The following is a 19,556-nucleotide window of genomic DNA, read 5'->3' as shown; positions in this document are numbered from 1 at the left end:
GGAAGGCCAGAACGGTAACATTTACAATTCCCAACACAGCTGGGTTTCTTGCATCCGCATTTCACAACTTCCTGACACGACGATGAAACTGCAGGTAACGAAGTCCATTTTGTTTTCCAATTGTCGATGTCGTTTTCTGTCGTCCAACCCCAGTGTTCAGGACTTGGTACCTGTTTAATTCATACGTCCATTTGGGCCTAAACATGTCCGCCTTGGAATGCTGCTCTTTTTGTGTGTTCCAGAAGAGCACCTCTGGTAGGCGGAATAGCATCATAAGGCCGCTGCTTCCTCGCAAACAATTCAAACCGCACCTCATTCACTGCAAATGTTGCTGTTGATCGGTCATCGTAATGCAAACAAATACCTCTATGAGGTCCATGTCTGTGTCTTCAATAGAGTTTGGTCTCATACTCAAGCGGGTGAAAACGTCTGTTACATCCGGAAATACTTACCATGTCTGCCAAGCTGATTTCTTCCCTTTCCCACGAAATGCTGACACAGTGCCACTAAATGCATGAAAGAAAGGAAGAGCAGCTACGCGAGGACCTAACGAATTCGATAATTCATGCACTGGAAGCCATCGAAAGTCTTTACTTCTTCCAAAACCGATCCACAATTTTTCAACACATAATCTGTCAAATGCTGCAACTCCTAACACTACTTCATCCGTGTCAGTATTACTTATTATCACTTTTTTACAACCATTTGCAGCAGCATGCTTAACATGGACAAACAGTCGCGTATCTGCTTCTTCGTGGTTACAAGGATATATCTGGGAGATATTTGTATTGCTATTACAAAGAACATTTTCACCTTGCGTCACATAAACAATTTTTCTATCAGTCTCTAAACGAGCGATTCTGTCGGCCAGAAAATGGAACAATTCAGTTTTGTTGTCATCCTCACGGAGAAAACTACTCCAAACCCTTAGCGTTCGACCTGAACCTACAACTTTTCGTCTTGCACCAGCACCTCGCTTTCTTCTCGTTCCAGTCTTCAAACTATTCTTTAATAAACGTCAAAAACAATGTCTACTCTTGAATAATCATCTGTGCATGATTTTATGTAAGGCAGTATTACATCATATGCATAGTCATCAAATGTGTTTGCCCCACGTGGTGGTCTGGAATTAACCATTGCTGCCCCATCAACAATGAATGCGTCTGAGTGTGGATCAGTTGAAGCCAAATCGCAGAAGGATTCAAGTACGTCCATTAGCTGCGATTTATTTCCACTGTTGAAAGTGCCCTCCTGAGACAAAAACGGTGGAGCAGTTTAGTTTTCATGACTAAAGAAATCTTCTAAGTCACACTGTCTACTTTGACACGAAATGAAAACAATCACTTTTAAGGTTCTTAAGCTTTGTTTTTGATGAAGACGTTTCAGGTTTCGTTTTACGGCTGAATAACGGGAAATTGTTCTTTTTTATCGGGTCATATGTAATAGATCTTCGTATTGTTTCGATCCAATATCTCCCTGTCTACATATATTACCAGCCTCCGATTCAACAATTGCCTTAGAGTCAATTTTGTATAAATCTGATGACTCCCCTAAAAAAGGATTAATAAACTCAGTCATCACTTAAGAAAGCCGTTGAACTCTTTCGAAGAAATCCCTTTGGGTCTTAACAGAGTCTTCATGATGCCGTTCGTCTGTTGTTGTATGACTCAAACCACTGGATATTTCAAATTCTTCTACCAATCTACTGACTTCTGGTCCAACTACCATCCATCGCTTCAATGCTGAGGGATCCTCAGTTAAACCTATGGCACCACCATCTCCCTTCACAATTGTATTGTTCTGTTCATGTGCATGATCAATTGCGATATTAGAAAACAACTTGTTGGTCTTACGAACCGTGAAATTACCATTGGCAAATTTCATTGCCACCTGTGGGTGATGTTCATGAAGGGAAGCCATATCGCAGAGATGGATCGGTAACCATCGAGCATAATTTACACGATCTAGTCCAAAAAAATACGGTATCATGATTGATAAGGACTGTTTGTAAAGTAAAAAATCTGACTCAAGAAATGATTGTACTACATGTACAGATAACACAGGAAGTTCTAAATTCATAATGGAACGCCAGAAATCAAACTGGGGTCTAGTTGACTCTCTTTCTGTGCACCAATCCATCAAGTTATCAAACGTCACAGAGTCATCATCTATATTATCTGCGTTTATCCTTACATAAGCCGACATTAGCAATTCAAACAAAACACAGGCAGTTATTTGCTGTGCGTGTCTAGTCCTGGGTACATTTGAACATAGAAGGAAGGAATCTGCCGTTCCAGATGTTGTAATATCGGCTTCTGTGAGGGCACTAGTCCATCTGCTATCACGAAAATTGTCACCAAGAATTTTAAAACAAGCCATTTCAATATGCAATCCACCAAACATGACGACAAACTTATTTTCTCCATACAAATTTGGCCATTCCCACTGAATTTGCTTTGCCAAAACAAAACGTGGTTGATCTACAGTTATAATTGGTGTTTGTCCTGGATTTAGAAAGGCAACCACTTCCTTCACTTTATCTATCGAATGCTTTATCATTGCAACTGAATGGGCTTGTTCTTCAAACCGTGGCATCAAAGAGGTTAAACTAACTTGTACAGAAGGGCCTCGTTTTTTGGCGGAATGATATGACGACCAAGATATGTGTTCGAAACCCAAATCCTCATCTGTTAGATGAACCTCGTTTAGCCATTCAAATTCACACTGGAGGCTTTGTTTAAGATAATCATGATCTGTTAACTTGAGTATGGTATCGGGGCTATTTGGAGGTTTAAGTTTAGTCTTTAAGTAGACAGGTCTAACATTTGCGTATGTATCTGGAAGTGAAGATACTTGTCTTGAATTTGATCTATTCCCAAGTATTAAGTCTCCACGTTCAATCCCACTCATGTCATCTGACGGGTGCTGAAAAATAGAAATTCCTGTCCCATGAAAAGACGTTTTTGCAGTTGTTGAACTAGGGTTGTGATCAATATTGTCAACAGCAGCTATAGTGAAAAGCCCTTTTTCAAAACAGGAGGACATACTAAACCAAAGGACAAAAATCGTTCAACTACAGCATCTCCCAATTGTGTTGATATTTCTAATACCCTGTGATATGAAATACATAAACCATATTGAAATAAAATATCGATCAAGTGACGCTTCCTAGTCCTTGCAAAAATTAAAAGTCCAATATAGATACAAAAAGGAGGTTCGCGATCTACTGCATCCCGTTGTTATTCTGATATTTTTGGTGTTTTTTGCATGATAATTTTACATATGCAACTGAGCAATTGCTAGATCAGACTTGCATACACTGTTCTCGAATTGAGATTGAATATCAGGGCCATGTTCAATCATGCACACTAGTTCTAGCAGTGATGTTGGAACGCTTGATTGGGTATCTTCGGCAGAAAATGAACCAGAAAATTTTGTTTTATGTTCCTCAATTTGTGCCCTAATAATTTCTGCAGTTTTCTCAACATGTATGGTGTCGTCGTAATTACATGCTATTGCTATTGCCGGACCAATATCTTTTTTCAAAAACCAATAACACCTCCCTGCCCTTCGTATATGCTTGAAGATCTGGTATTTTTGCAAGAAGCATTTCTTTCAGTCGTGTCCTGTGTATTGGAATTGTACCCTCATTTAATTGCTGAACTCTTTTTTCATACATATTTGAAAGGTCTGCCAGTCTGAATGCATTGGCCCCATCACTATTTCTTTGAGTTTCAAATACGTAATTAACCAATTCAGCCAAGGCTACATCTCCTGCTTCTTTTCCCACATCGGTATCAATCTGTGCCTGTTCCTCTGTCCTTTTCTTCACGGCTCTTTCTTTCTTATTTAGAGCTGCAAGACAAGCGGGGTGGTATTTCAAGTCTTGGGCTATGACATCCCCAGTACTTAGTTTGGCCAATAACTGCTTGTCTTTGAGAGTTTCAGCAAAACTTTTCAATCTATCATTCAGCTTCATTGTTATTGCTTCCCTGAGTGACTTTGGGGGAGCCTCTTTGTCACACAAAAAACACTTAACAATATCTTGTTTTAATTTTGTATCTAAATGATCAATTGGCCGCGGCGAATGAACTTTGGAGAACAACAAAGTTCACCTTTGATTGATTTTGCCGACTCGTATCGGTGTTCGACACGTTTCAATTTGGTATTGGTAAATTTTATTCGACAACTTGGATGGTATTTTGCCTCATTTGTTGTTATAGTGTTTTCAATACCAGAACCATTGTTAAACCTTCTCACGTCTATTGGTATAGGTAAGCTATTCATTTCGTGAAACTTAGGAATGTTGATAGCCAACAGTTTATACCCATCGGCAGTTAATTTTAATGTTTCAACTGTGTCTTCTTGACATAAACAACACTTTGTCCAGTCAGTTTCCCAACTGCCTGTTTTAACTGATGACAGACGAATTCTTTTCGCCATAATGATTGTGAAAATAAAACCTTTTTAAATAACTTTTAGCATTAATAATATCAACAATAATGGCATATAAAATAGATATTAAAACCTTTTCTAAATTTCACTCAAATGATAACAGGTCGAGGGATTTATCCGACTACATCGACGCACAACAGTGAATTCACAGGTAATTTTTAATAATTTCCAAGAAAAAGAATAAAGGTCAAGATTAGGTTCGTAATAATGATATCCGATGCATTTAATAACAATTTAAGTTACAATACTTTTATAATAGAACAGAAAATAAAATAGTTACAACTAAAAACGGTAAAATAGTTGATAATATCCGATCAATATTACAAATAAAACATTGAAACCAAATTCATGAATATGGGATAACTAATACCGTGCCACGTCTTATAGCAATGCGATTTTATATTCAGCAAAACCAGTCACAATAGGGAATAAGTGAGATCTGACGACGTAATAGTAAATAACAATCATTATTATACGTGGCAAAAATATCATTAGCTTCTATAGACAAATACATAAACGAAAGAGTAAATGTTTTTGCATTTTGTAACTATTTTTTTAGCATGCGCAAACCCCAAACAAGTCAAATATTCATTTATATAATATATCTCTCATGTAAGAAAGGAAAACACCGAACCTCATTGTTTTTTTTTACCAAAAGAATGACAAAGAAAGACAGTTTTCCAGAAAAATGGGTATATTCGAAATTTAAACTACAGCCATTTTGAAAAAGGCCGTGGCCATCTTGAAAAAATAAAAATTTTGTATGGCCAGCAGTGGATTTTTTTTTAGTATCATTTGGTCAACCTTTATACCAAAGTTCATGCTTGTATCATCATTTGCACAATTCCCTCGATTTTGCTTGCTAATATCCTCCACTATATGTTTAGGGGCCAGCTGAATGAAACCTCCGGGTGGGGAATTTCACGCTGCATTGAAGACCTATTGGTGACATTTCGCTGTTGTCTATTCTATGGTCGAGTTGTTGTTTCTTTGACATATTCACCATTTTATTCTTAATTATATATATATTTTATTAACAATGGAAAATATATAACTATTTTAGAAATACTTCTGCTATCCCTCAAGCAAAACAGAAGCACTGACTAGTAAAATATCAATAGGGATTTTAACTTGCCAGCCATTATATCAAAAACACAGATAAAAAAGATTGATATGATTTATTACACACAAAAATTAAGTTGGCATTCTTTGAACAATTCTGGCAAATTAAACAGTAGCATACTAACAAAGCACGATCATATTACCTATACGCATTTGCATCCGCTTTAGTAATTTTGGAGGAATAAGTTATGTTGATGTTAAACCATGTTAAACTGTTATAGCAAGGGATAATTAAACTGGTCACCATGTGATATAATAGAACGGCATGTTATGGATTGATAGGACCTTCGGTTCCCCAATAACCGTATTTAATTCGAGAACAAATATAAACAAGCTCTGAGTATGAAAATAATTGTTGATGTTTGAGGTAAACATTTGGTGAATGACAATGATAAATCTGATAGAAGGACCAAAGGCAGTGGTTGGATTTCAAAAGTTGAACTCATTTACTTGTGGAAGAACATGTTTGGTACATTATAAATATGTCTGTGGTCAAGAAATTTAATGTTTGTATAAACTGCTACGCTTTAACCTTTCAGGTACAAGTTCTTTGAATGATACAAACGAGATTTGCCAACTACTACATGTTTTAGTTAAAAGTGTAAAACATATAGCAAACGAATCAGATAATACTTCTGCGGAGATCAACGTAAGTAAGAATTTAGTAAATGTATTTTAGATTTGTTTTACCATTGGATCTTTTTGAGTGAAACTATGAAATGTCTACATATAAACAATCAACGTAAAAAAAAATTTAACTGTTTATTTTTTCAGACTTAAACAACACTGGTTGATAACATTTGATTTTTTTTGTTTTTATTTACTTTCCCTTTTTTTACCACACCTGACCTCACGGACAAAGAAAGCTTTACTCTGCACTTTGTCGTTTGGCGTTGTCTTCCATTGGAGTCAATAAACTTTTACAAATATATTACCATCAAAAATTACTGTTCCAACTGGAAACCAACTTTACTATGACCCTGCCGACATGACTAAAAAAGACCAAAGCGGTAAAATACAATGTTTGGCTATTATCTTGAAAACATAAAGGAAAGAGTAATTCTGAAAGGGCAAACATATTCTACCCAATGTTTGTTGACACTGCCCTAAAATAAAGAATTTACCTTTTTTAATGAAAATACCTCTTATTTCACAATAGTTGTTATAGATTTGTAAATATAAATTGTGAAAATGATTAGAAGACAATTTCTTTAAATAAGTTAACTGGATTGAGATTGAAATCTTATTGTGACGATTTGTGCCATTGTTTTGCCTTATTTTGCTTATTATCTTGTTATCTTAATAGATAGATATACATTTTGAATAAAAAAAGAGATCAACAAGACAGGATTAATAATATGTCTGTTCGACTAAAGTCGTTGATCGACTTTCTCGTGAAGTTATTGTACTTTCCAAACATTTTCATGTTTGCCTGTTATTGTTGAATAATAACAGAAACATAGAATGTTAAAAGCATACATAATCAGCAATAGAAGATTTACAAATAAACCATCATAGTTGAAATATTCAGTTATATCTTAAAAAGAAAAATGTCAGGAGAATGAAATCTACAAAAATGTCAAAATTGTCGTCAGTTAACTCTTAATATTTATTTCAATGATGTTTACACGAAGCTTTAAATTGAATTCACCATGGAGTTCAGTATTTTTTATATGCTTAGTCTTTCCTCATCTGTTTATGTATGACAATAAACAGCTATGCAATAGGTTGTATGTAGAAAACATTTGGTTTAGTTCTTAGCAATTTTTAGTATTTTTACTTGAAACATTTTACTTTTTTACTATATTTACAAAATCCTTATCCATATTTGGCACAACTTTTTTTAGGAATTTTGCTTTTCAACTTTGTGCTTGTTTGGCTTTTTAACTTTTTCGATATGAGCGTCACTGTTGTGTCTTACGTAGACGAAATGCGCGTCTGGCGTAATACATTATAACCGTAATAAGTTTGTCAACTATTTAAGTTTCTGTAGTTTTTTAACCAAAATCTTATTTAGCTATGAAACCTAATATCAATATAAAACTACGGATGTGTGGAATAATTATCGAAAGCCTCGGTCACAGTTTACCGGATAGCACGAATGGATGCCTAACGGATGAAAATAAAAGTTGTCCATTGACAAATTTGTTATTCGTTGAGAGTCCGTTGAAGTACTGACCGAATAAAACGGACGTGTAACGGATGCATAACGGACACACAACGGATATGCAACGTACGAGAAACGGACACGTACCGGACAGAACGGATGTCGTACGTACATCTATAGACGAGTCCCGCATAAAGTGGACACCTTACGGAAGCATACCGGATAAAACCCATGAACAAGATATACGGAAAAATCAAAAATAATCAAAAGCAATAATTGGTATTTCTGACGAGAAGTTTTTAATTGGCTTTTATCCGTTTCAGATCAGTTCATCATCTGTTTTATCCGTTATACGTCCGGTAGAAATCCATTTCTCTTCCGTTCAACATCCGTTTTATCCGTTAAACGTCCGGTAGAAGTCCGTTGGTGAATTTATCTTCCAGACCTCTAACGGAAATATAACGGACACGTAACGGATACAAAACGGAAACGAAACGGACGAGTACCGTTTAAAAGGGACGCCTAACGGACGTTCAACGGATATTTTATCCGTTGGACGTGCGTTCAAAGTTTTGAACATGCTCAAAATTTTCAACCGGACAGAATGAACGTCGACAGATAAAACGTACGCTTAACGGACATGCAACGGATATGGACGGACGTCTAACGGATAATAATGGACGCCTAACGGATATGAACAGATTGAAAAATAGTTATCAGTTAGGCGTCCGTTCGAGCTATCCGGTAAGTTGTGACCGAGGTATTAAGGACAACTATTTATCAAGGCTTAAACATTTTTTTTTATAAAAACATGCTAAAAAAGAGGAACAAAAGAAGCCAGAGGGAGAGTCAAACTCATAGATAGAATATAAACTGACAACGCGATGGCAAAAATTTAAAAGATAGACAGACATATAATAGAACAGAAAGACACATCATAGAAAACTAAAGACTAAGTAACACGAACCCCACCAAAAATGGGGGTTATCTAGGTGCTCCTATATAGATTCAAATATATTGTATATATAGTGATAACTGATAAATTGTACAAAAAAAAATTTGATTCAAGCATATGTTCTTTTTTTTTAATCTGACATTGTCAAGATGCCTGGTCGTCAACATACAAATAATTTTAACATTTTGGAAGATATGCTTTTTTTGACAAGAAATAGTCCATAAAAACTATTGTGCTACATTTATTGTTAGCTTGTTCTATTATTCATACGAGTCAGCAGACTTTATACAATTAATTCAAAGTTAAAAGGTTATGCATCTATCTAAAGAACGCCGGAACTGTCTTATAGTGTAAATATTTAATGTGTTTTGTCGCTTTGCATTTACGTACTGTCATTTCTTCTTTATGTTATGTGCAGATGCCTTTATATCCTGACACGGCATCTCTGTGTTATGTCATATTAGTAATTCGTTTGGTCAAACAATTGTATGATATGTCATTGCTAAACTTTGTTGTGTAAAATATGCATTACATTATGCTGTAACTACTATATATTCTGTGAATACTTCGGAACTTTATGATCAACCACCTTTACATTCTCTCATATTTTATCTATGTGGTGTCTATTCATCTTTTACGTAAGTCAGTTAATAATTGCGTCCTGTCTCAAATGTTTTTGTTATGTCAAATGTTCTAGACGTTTTGTTTTGATTCACCTTTGTTCTATGTAAATCTCATGATATTATAGTCTTTTGGCGTTATGTTAGGTTTATACATATGTATATCCAGTGAAAAACATAATACATCATTGTATAATTCATATGCGTTTTGCCGTACAGTTGATACTCTCTGTGAGCATTCATTACGTCATGTGCAAATGCCTTTTACATTATGTGCAAACAACTAATTCGTTTTGGGCAAACCTCGTTTACCTTATGTGCAAACATCGTTTTCTTATGTGCAAGCACCTATAACGTTATGTGCAAATACCGCTTACATTATGTGCAAACACCGATTACGCTATGTGCAAATGCCTATTACATTATGTCCAAACATCTATTACGTTAGGTGCAAACACCTATTACGTTACATGTATGTCCAAACACCAATTACGTCATGTGCAAACACCTATTACGTTATGGTAAACGCCTTTTTGACACAGATTAAAACAAAACGCATCAGTGATATACACTTTGAAAATAAAGAAAATTGCACGTTTTAGCTTTCGAAAAAGCTCTGAACTACTTTGCTGTATTCTGTTTCAAGCTAATATCCATTGGATGCTGTAAGTGAACTGAAGGTAATATGTGAGCATTGGGTTGTAGATTTAGTATTTTTATATATTGATTGATATGAAAATGGTTTATAAATATTTAGTTTTTTGTTCTTCTTAAAGAGTGTGCGTTATACATCCATTCTTTTTATATTTTGTTCACTTTACTTGTTGAAAATACAAATATTTACAAATATCTAGACACGATTCTCGAGATTTGTCTCTCTGGAGGTGTACCTAAATTGAGAAAAGTCATAAAATACATTTAATGCATTTTTGAAAACATTGTACAGGAACATTTTAAGCAAACAAATCGTACGACGTTACGCGCGATGTTCGTACCGTTTACGTTTTTGTATGTTTTGTGAATAAAAATGCGCTGCAGGTGCAGAAAAAACGTATTTTAAGTAAAACAAAGATATCATTGTGCTGGATATAAATGTCCTTTTTTCAATTATGTCCATTAAAACATGATAAAACGCATTTCTTCATGTTGTTTCTTTTGATTTTGAATCATTTGATTCTGGATTTTGGAAACTAATGGGCTGTCCCGGGTAATATTTAATGACGAAAACTGAAGAATAAGCCTTCTTTTCAACTTTTTTCACTGATTTTTATTTTTTTGTTTGTTGCCGCGAATTACCATGAAATGACAACCCACTATGATATATGTTTTTTACGGCTAATGGCGTCTTATTCTGTTACGCTATGCAAATCTGCAAAGTTTCATAGTGTCCCATCTCCATTTTCGAAACTACTTTAACGAAAACAGTTAAAAAATACGGATAAATGATGTCATCAGGTGAGAAAATGGTATAGCTAGTTTAATGCTATTTTTTTGTAATTAATAAATTTCAAAGGCAAAATCGATCAAACACAAAAACAAAAAAGGTCCTACATTTTTTAATTTGGTGAATAAAATGTCACGCGTTTATGTTTGACCAAAATGTTGCGTCCAGTCGAAATAAACGAAAACGATGATTAGTTTTGCACTTTATAGTCGCCAATCAAAGTCTTATATAGACATGTTATTTTTCTTATATTTTCAAAATATCTATATTTATCTCCATTGCATTCGTCATGTTCGTACTTTCCGAGAAAACAATGTTTGAAAATTGGTGACTAGATGTCGCACGCATTAAATTTCTTACCGCGGCAACCTGACGTCGTTTTGAATAGCCAAAGCAACAAAAAACGTAGTGCAATAAAAACACACAAAACAAGCGCACAACTTAGTCGATTGTCGATGCATATATTGTTCTACATATAAAGAGAGATACCTTTTTAACTACGATTTGATTTATCTATATGTTACTGATTTTTCTGATTATTTTTATCATTCTATGATATTGATAAGTGTTGCCCTGAACCCGGAACAGATTGGATGTTTTATTTTTACTCGCAAATTTTAAATTAAGTGCAGCACTTGCAAGTTTAAACGAGTAAAACTTGGGTGCGTAATTGTACGAGCATTTTTTTTTGCGTTTCTATCTTATAGCACTAAAGAGTCTTCTTTAAAATTTACGGACGAAGAATGTTTCGTATGATGCTCCCAATGTTTCTTTGAAACGATACGAATATATTACTGTAAAAACTAAGAAAAAACTTACACTTGTCAGAAAATACACTAAACCGGGTAACATGAGTTACTTTAGAGAACTTTAAGACAAATTCGCTGACATCAGACGGAGTAGAAAGTTTGCCGGATATTTCATGTATTATCACTTTATATTGACCGTTATGGAATATCCCTTGGAATTTGGTTGGCCGTTATGGAATTACCCTTACACAAATTATATCGGATATGTTCCTTACGTCGTAACCACAATCCCCTTCCCTTTTATGAATTTGACCTACCGAATTAGACTATTTACCGGATTTGTATTCACACAAGCAACATGACGGGTGCCGCATGTCGAGCAGGATCTGGTTACCCTTCCGGAGCACCTGAGATCACCCCTAGTTTTTGGTGGGGTTCGTGTTGTTTATTATTTAGTTTTCTATGTTGTGTCATGTGTACTATTGTTTTTCTGTTTGTCTTTTTCATTTTTAGCCATGGAGTTGTCAGTTTGTTTTAGATTTACGAGTTTGACTGTCCCTTTGGTATATTTCGTCCCTCTTTTATATCATCGGTTCAGTATTAGTCACGAAATTGTTTTTGAATGTTACTAAACCGACATTAGTTTCCAACAAGAATATGAAATTTTTATTCGAAATTATTCTTCGAAACTTCGTGAAAGGGACATTAGGACGCAGCCGGTGGCTTTTTCAAGTAGACATTATTTTTTTTCGCGGGAACGAAATACTACAATCTGCGGTAGATTTTTGTAAATATTGCGGAAAACATTTGAACGACACTAAGTTACTGTATTGTAAGCGCCGAATCGGGAGTAAAGATCGTGACACAATATCTTTTAAATCGTTCCTAATATTTAAAGTCTCTATCAAGTTTTTTTTCTTCTTTGAATGATGCTTATTTGACAGTTACGTATCTGTCATGTTATTCTTGTGAAAACTATTTGTTTGGTACTTACAAAGACTGCATAAATAATTCCATTTAAAGTATAAAGCCCCAATATCGACAATTGTCGAGAACAACTGAAGCCGTAATTGGGGGTCCCGCAGAAGATGTGATATGATTGCAAATGAGACAATTAACTCTCCACAAGAGACCAAATTAACACAGACATTAACAATTATAGGTCATCGTACGGACTTCAACAATGAGTAAGGCCCATGCCGCATAGTCAGCTATAAAAGGCCCCGCAATGACAATGTAAAACAATTCAAACGGGAAAACAAAGAGCCGTATTTTATTTTAAATGAACGAAATACAAATATGTAACACATAAACAACCGACAACCACTGAATAACGGACTCCTGTCTACATGGACTACGGACAGGCACATACATACATAGTGTGGCGGGGTTAAACATGTTAGCGGGATCCCAACTCTCCCCCTAACTAGACAGGGACATTAACTTTACTTATTCTAGAAGTATTTTTCTATCGTCTAAACCATGAAAAACGTCAGATTTTAGCGATAACGTACGTTACGCTTATATAGGCACGAGCATTGTTCGTAACGTCTACATATTGCAGATTAGCAATGCAAGTAAAAACGTATTAATGATTGATATTATATTTTTAAAATTTCAGTGAGTATTTTATGCATAATAAAACGACCATGAATGAATAACATTTGATCTGAAATGTAATACACACAGTTAATTTTCCGGCATTTGATGTCCTCAGTAGAGAACAGTCTGTAAATATTTATCTCATTTAAGCCAATAGTTGTTGCTGAATTTCAGCCACATCATGAAGCAACCAAATATAATTTATATGTGAAAAGTAATTATTTCAAGATGGCGTGTATATCGACTGAAACTAAAAGCTCTGCCCTGTTATTCGAAGCAAAAAAAAGCTACATGTAAAAAACAAAATGCAACCTCATTTCTTTACGGAAAATGTGAACGGAAAATAAGTTGATATGAAAAAAAAGAAGACGTGGTATGACTGCCAATGAGACTACTTTCCACAAGAGACCAAAATGACACAGGAATTTACAAGTTTAGGTCACCGTACGGCCTTCAACATTGAGCAAAGCCCTTACCACATAGTCAAAAATAAAAGGCACCGAAAAGATATGTAAAACAATTCAAACGAGAGCACTAACGGCCTTATTTATGTAATGTTCTTTTCCATCTGCACCAAGCGGGTCATTTCATAGGTCGCCATATCTTACATACATAATTATAACATATGGGTTTGGAAGGCGCCAAATTACATTTATGAAGTAAAGATATTTTTTTATCGCCACCTCTTATCTTGTATTTTTTTTTATTTAACAGGGAGTTTTGGCAAAACTGAGTCCCGAGCCCCCTCTTAATCAAACTGCTTATAGAACCAACTAACTCAGCTCCATCATTTTCAAAAATTCTGGTTCCGCCCCTGGTTATTGATTGAGAAATCAAAAAGAGAAAAAAAAATTAGTTTTTTTTTTTAACATAAATTAATAATATGAAAATTTCGTTTAACTCATTAGAAACATAAATAAAGTAAAACCATCTTTAATAGTTATACACACGTACAGAAAAGTGTGTTACCGCATGCGGCGAAATATCTCAAGAACGTTTGCGTTATCCCTGGCATGCAGAGTTATCTGTCTTTGCTCCCTCTCTCTGCTTCGGACATTGAATGTTTTGCTGGAAAATATGAATGCCCACTCAAATGCAATCTATAAGAAAAATCGAATTATTACAGAAGAGTGAATGAATGAATGATCTTTATTCTCATAAACCAAATACATAGTTACAGAGAAGATATTACAATAATATATATTACATATATAAGATATAGCATGAGTGAAATACAAATTAATATGATATTAGTGTCCACCATGCACTTGCACAGCACTTTAATTAATATAGTGCAATAGAATGATATACAAATGGATGACAATTATATATACAGTCACGTAACTGTAATTTACAAATATCAAAATATTGTATAACAAAAAAAACAGAGTTTACTAATTTTTATCATATACTTAGCATTAATATGATAGCTTTTGCATATGTGTAACGAACGGAAGTACACAAGCCATAATTTCCCACCCAGGCTGATAACCCATATCAGCCCGGTCTGATAACCCATATCAGGGGCGTCTCGTGCAAAAACCCATAACAGTGCTTCTCGTGCAAGTTACTTCCGGTGTTTCCGGTATCGGTTGTTATTTTTCCATTGTGACGTCAGATATTGATGACGACGTCAAAATTTACGGGAACTTTTGTGGGGATAGTTTAGTACTTGCTAACAAATGCCATTGGCAATTATGAATCATTTTATAGTACAACAAACATGGAGTAATAATGATCATGAAACTCTTCCAAATATTCAATGTTTCAAAATGCCTCTATAGGAAATGTAACCATACAATGTACATATATATGGAGGTAGTGATGCTGTTAGTTGACAATTATAGTATATTGAATTTATAACTTAACTTCTTAATAAAGTTTTTGACTGTTATAGTTGTTGCATTTGGTTTTTTTTCCTTACATAAAACTATTGTCGGAAGTATATGATAAAGCGATTAATACATGGCCTTTTCCATATCAGCCTGGGTATCATCCCGAGACCCATATCAGCGCCTCGACTCCGTCTCGGGCTGATATAGGGGTCTCGGGATGATACCCAGGCTGATATGGAAAAGGCCATGTATTAATCTCTATGTATCACTTCTACGATGAGGGTGAATTTATCATCCACGCACAGAAAAAATAAATGTCTGTACTTTAACGTCACTTTCAGGTAACAAGATGTGATTTTGTTTTTTGAGACAAGTGCTTGTAACCGTCCACAAGAACTTGCGGTCATCCGATGTTCAGTATTTCAGTACTTTGATGCATATCTTTAACATAAAGATGTTCTCAAATGGTAATAAAACATAACAAGGGTTTTATATTTTTTACAAATGTCTTATTGTCCTTATATTATCTTGATTCATTTTAGGAACTCAAATCGTATCAATGACATACTGCACATTTAAAGATTTTGAAACTGGGCGTTAGCTGGCAATTGTTTCATGGTGCTTTAAACGGATGAACAAGAGGATTCCGAAATTCCAATAAAACAAATCATGACAAGTGAACTTTCTTAATTTATAATCAGAAGCATGACAATTACAGAGGAATTTTAGGCTTCCTTTTCGTGTTAAAGTCTGTCACAGTTTTCTCTTCGTTATATTGGTGATTTTTGTATAAAGAATTCTAAAAATGTTACGTCGATTTCAAGGCGAACAAGATTGCACCAACTCAAGATTGTTTCCGCACTTTGAGGATAATTTGGATTGAATCACATGAACTTCATGCCTCGCTAGCCATTTATATAAAAAAAAAAGTCTCGCTTTAACAGTAGCCGAGAAAAGGAGACCGATATATCTAAAAATTCGTAAGAGTTCAGCTGAACCCAGTGTCTCGACTTCTTTTACTGTTCATCGCAGGCTCAACAAAAATGAGGAAAAAAGTCTATAAAAATACTCCCTTTGATATGATCTTTGATTGTAAGAAGCTTCTGTTCACGTTTTGTAAAAATACAGGCTAGTTTATGAATCTAATAAATGTTTTAAAAAAATGAACTTCAGACTTGAAGTCCATTCATAAGTAAAACACAGGTACAAAATCTGAACAAAATTTCCTTCTAGATATTAGCTTTTGATCACAAACAAGCTTCTGTAAAAATACAGGCTAGTTTATGAATCTAATAAATGTTTTAAAAAATGAACTTCAGACTGGAAGTCCATTCATAAGTAAAACACAGGTACAAAATCTTAACAAAATTTCCTCCTAGATACTAGCTTTTGATAAAAAAAAAACCCAGCTTCTATCCAAGTTTGGTACAAATCCAAAAGAGTATAAGAAAGTTATTAAAATTCTAAAAATATTACATTATAACCACAGAGTGAATATGTTGTTTCACAGAGAGAATGTAATATTTTCTGGCAGAAAATCTTAGTTTATTTATAAGTAAAATACGGAAAAATAGAATTTTATTTTTTACAAATTTTAATTCTGGATAGTACATGTGGCTTTTGATCATAAACAAGCTTCTGTTCAAGTTTGGTAGAAATCCAGTATAGTTTAAGAAAGTTATTACAATTTCAAGAAATTTAACCAAAGAGAGAATATTTGTGGACGCCGCCGCCGACGACGATGACGACACCGACGACGATGACGACACCGACGACGACGGAATGTAGAATCGCTATGTCTCGCTTTTTCGACTTAAGTCGAAGGCTCGACAAAAATGGCAATATTTAACGGAAACTGTCAAAACATATTTTAGATTGATAACATTTAGATCCAATAGAATGTATTTGTAAGAAATTTTATATTTTTTAAAATAAGATTTGTCGGAATAATGATGTGCAGGCTAGCAAATTCCTTTAATGAACATTTGGCTTAATTGTGTATTTGGCTATATTTATCGAACTATTCGCGTTCATAACTAAACGCATCGAAGCTTACCGTTTATACCGTATATCCAGTAATAATATTCATTGAGTTTATGACTCTCCTTTCGGAAAATAAGTTTATGTTTCTAATTTATACAACGATATTCGTTGAAATATTGACAAAAAAATATATTCATATCAACAACTGTGGAATAATGTATTGATTATAAATGTAATTTGTCGGTACACTTAAAATTTATTTGTACGAGCTTTATAAACAGGACGAAAAGCGAGGCTTGCCGAATTTTCTCCTGTTTCGCTTCACAACTCTAGCATTTTAGTTAAATTTGAGACGGTTTTCGTGTAAAACGAAAGTGGCCGCATTCGTGTTCATCCTTAATATTGAAACATAAGTTGTATTTTATTATAATACATAACATATATAAAGGTTAAGGATGAACACGAATGCGTCCACTTTCACTTTTGCCCAAAACCGACTGAAACGACATTTTTCGGCATATTTGATAGATTTTTCAAATTTGAGCTTGAATCGGATCGTTTTTAATGACGTTTTCAGTAAAAATCTTTCACATCACTTGATTGATTGAAATGAAATAGACACTGAAGTGTTTAAAAAGTGGTCAAAATCTTTCGTCAGATGAACTTGAAATTTTAGGCCAAAATCGGTCCTTACCGGACCTATTCCTTTATTTGTATTTGTACAAACAAAGCAAAAAAATGTTGTTTACCTGTTATTTGTATACAATAACTAGCTAATAGCAGGATAAAAGCCAATTACTTAACTGTAACAATTGTTTTTTTAAACTGGTGAAAAAACTAAATGGGTTAAAAAATTTAGATTAGCTGACTATGCGGTATGTGTTTTTGTTAAAGGCCATAAGGGGATCTATTGTTATTTATTTCTTTGTCAGTTTGGTCTTTCGTGGAGAATTTTCTCATTGGCATGCATACCACATCTTTTTTTATAGATAGTCAGTATTTTCTGAAATTCAAAGGGAAAATTATGTTATGATGACCATTTTAGCAACGAAATTATTTATTCATTCTTATAGACAACAAAAGAAGCTATATACACATCACTTATAAAACAAAGAATTGAAGAAAACAATAACAATTTACTAGATAATGTATTTATTTTTTGTATCGTTCTTGATGACACGATTCGAAAAGTTACTGGACCAAATACGGATAAATGAAAGTCATTATCGGGAGTTTCAAGTTGCGGGATTTAATTTCGCGTATGGCCAGTGAAGGTGAAAAAAGGCTGATAACCCTTTCATCCAGAATATAACGTGTATGCGTCATTTTTGAGGATTACAGGATAAGGCATTTTCAATATGAAAAAAAACCAGTATTTTTAGAGAAAATGCAGCTTTTTGTTACACCCGTCTACCTGCCTGATCCAAAATCGGATCATTTTTTTCCGACATCCCTGTGAGTTTTTAAAAATAAATTGTCAGATAAGAGGGGCGGGTCACCTGACCACCCCTTTTCAGGACATCTACATTTTCAACACGCCTTGTCAGGGACGGAGGAAATAATAAGTCTTAGGTAGGTTATTAAGAATAATATTTACAACTGTTACAGAAAATGAACGAAAATAAAATCATAAACATTTTGTAGGATTCTTTAGCTGCTACGTGAATCGTGGGAGACGTCATTACATTTGTAGCATTAATCTAGTACATATGAAAACCATACTGGGAGGGTGATTACAAATTCTCTTGGTCTCTTGTGTAAAGTTGTCACATTGTCATTCGTACCACATCTTCTATTTTATATCGTTTTGTTCCTTTCAGTTGCACCTCTTGGAAACTTAGAGTCGTGTCTGTATATTTGTTAAAATTTTCCACAAGTAAAGTGAACAAATTTTCAAATAAAATTAAGTATGGAAATGGGGAATGTGTCAAAAAGACAACAACCCAACCATAGAAAAAACAACAGCATGGATGCATAATGCACACTTTTAAAGTGAAGCAAAATAATTTCCCATAAAACTAGATACATTGTTTGTATATAGCAGTTTTACATCAATCAATATAATTATAAAAATCCACAGTTTGTAAGAAAGGTAAATTTTTTAATTTTCTTCATTTTCAATATGCATATCACTGATGCGTTTTGTTTTTAAATCTGTGTCGAAAAAAAGCGTTTACCAGAACGTAATAGATGTTTGCATATAACGTAATGGATGTTTGGACATAATGTAATGGGCATTTGCGCATAACTTCCATGGTGTTTGCACATAATGTAAGCGGTATTTGCATAAAAGTAATAGACTAGTGTTTGCACATATTGATGTAGTTTTTATACATAACTTAATAGGTATTTGCACATAACGTAATAGGTGTTTGCACATAAGGTAAACGATGTTTGCACATAGGGTGAACGATGTATGCACATACGGTAAACGAGGTTTGCACAAAACGTATTAGTTGTTTACACATAATGAAAAAGGCATTTGCACATCACGTAATGAATGTTCACAGAGAGTATCAACTGTAAGGCAAAACGCATATGAATTATACCATGATGTATTATGTTTATCACTGGATATACATATGTATAAACGCAACATAACGCCAAAAGACAATAATATCATAAGATTTACATAGAACAAAGGTGAATCAAAACAAAACGTCTAGAACATTTGACATAGCAAT

General features: G+C 34.3%; 1 protein-coding gene across 1 annotated transcript in view; it reads left to right on the top strand.

Annotated features, from left to right (window-relative positions):
* Window positions 1-19,556, top strand: part of LOC134727779 (uncharacterized) — a 437,528-nt gene that overhangs the window by 15,198 nt on the left and 402,774 nt on the right. The window contains exon 5 of the mRNA XM_063592166.1: window positions 6,117-6,226. Within this exon, the coding sequence (XP_063448236.1) occupies window positions 6,117-6,226 (110 nt within the window). The remainder of the gene's footprint in view (window positions 1-6,116; window positions 6,227-19,556) is intronic.

Source organism: Mytilus trossulus, chromosome 8 (assembly GCF_036588685.1).
Source record: "Mytilus trossulus isolate FHL-02 chromosome 8, PNRI_Mtr1.1.1.hap1, whole genome shotgun sequence".
Lineage (NCBI taxonomy): Eukaryota > Metazoa > Mollusca > Bivalvia > Mytilida > Mytilidae > Mytilus > Mytilus trossulus.
The sequence above is the reverse complement of the archived record's forward strand: the minus strand, read 5'-3'. Positions and strand labels throughout refer to the sequence as shown.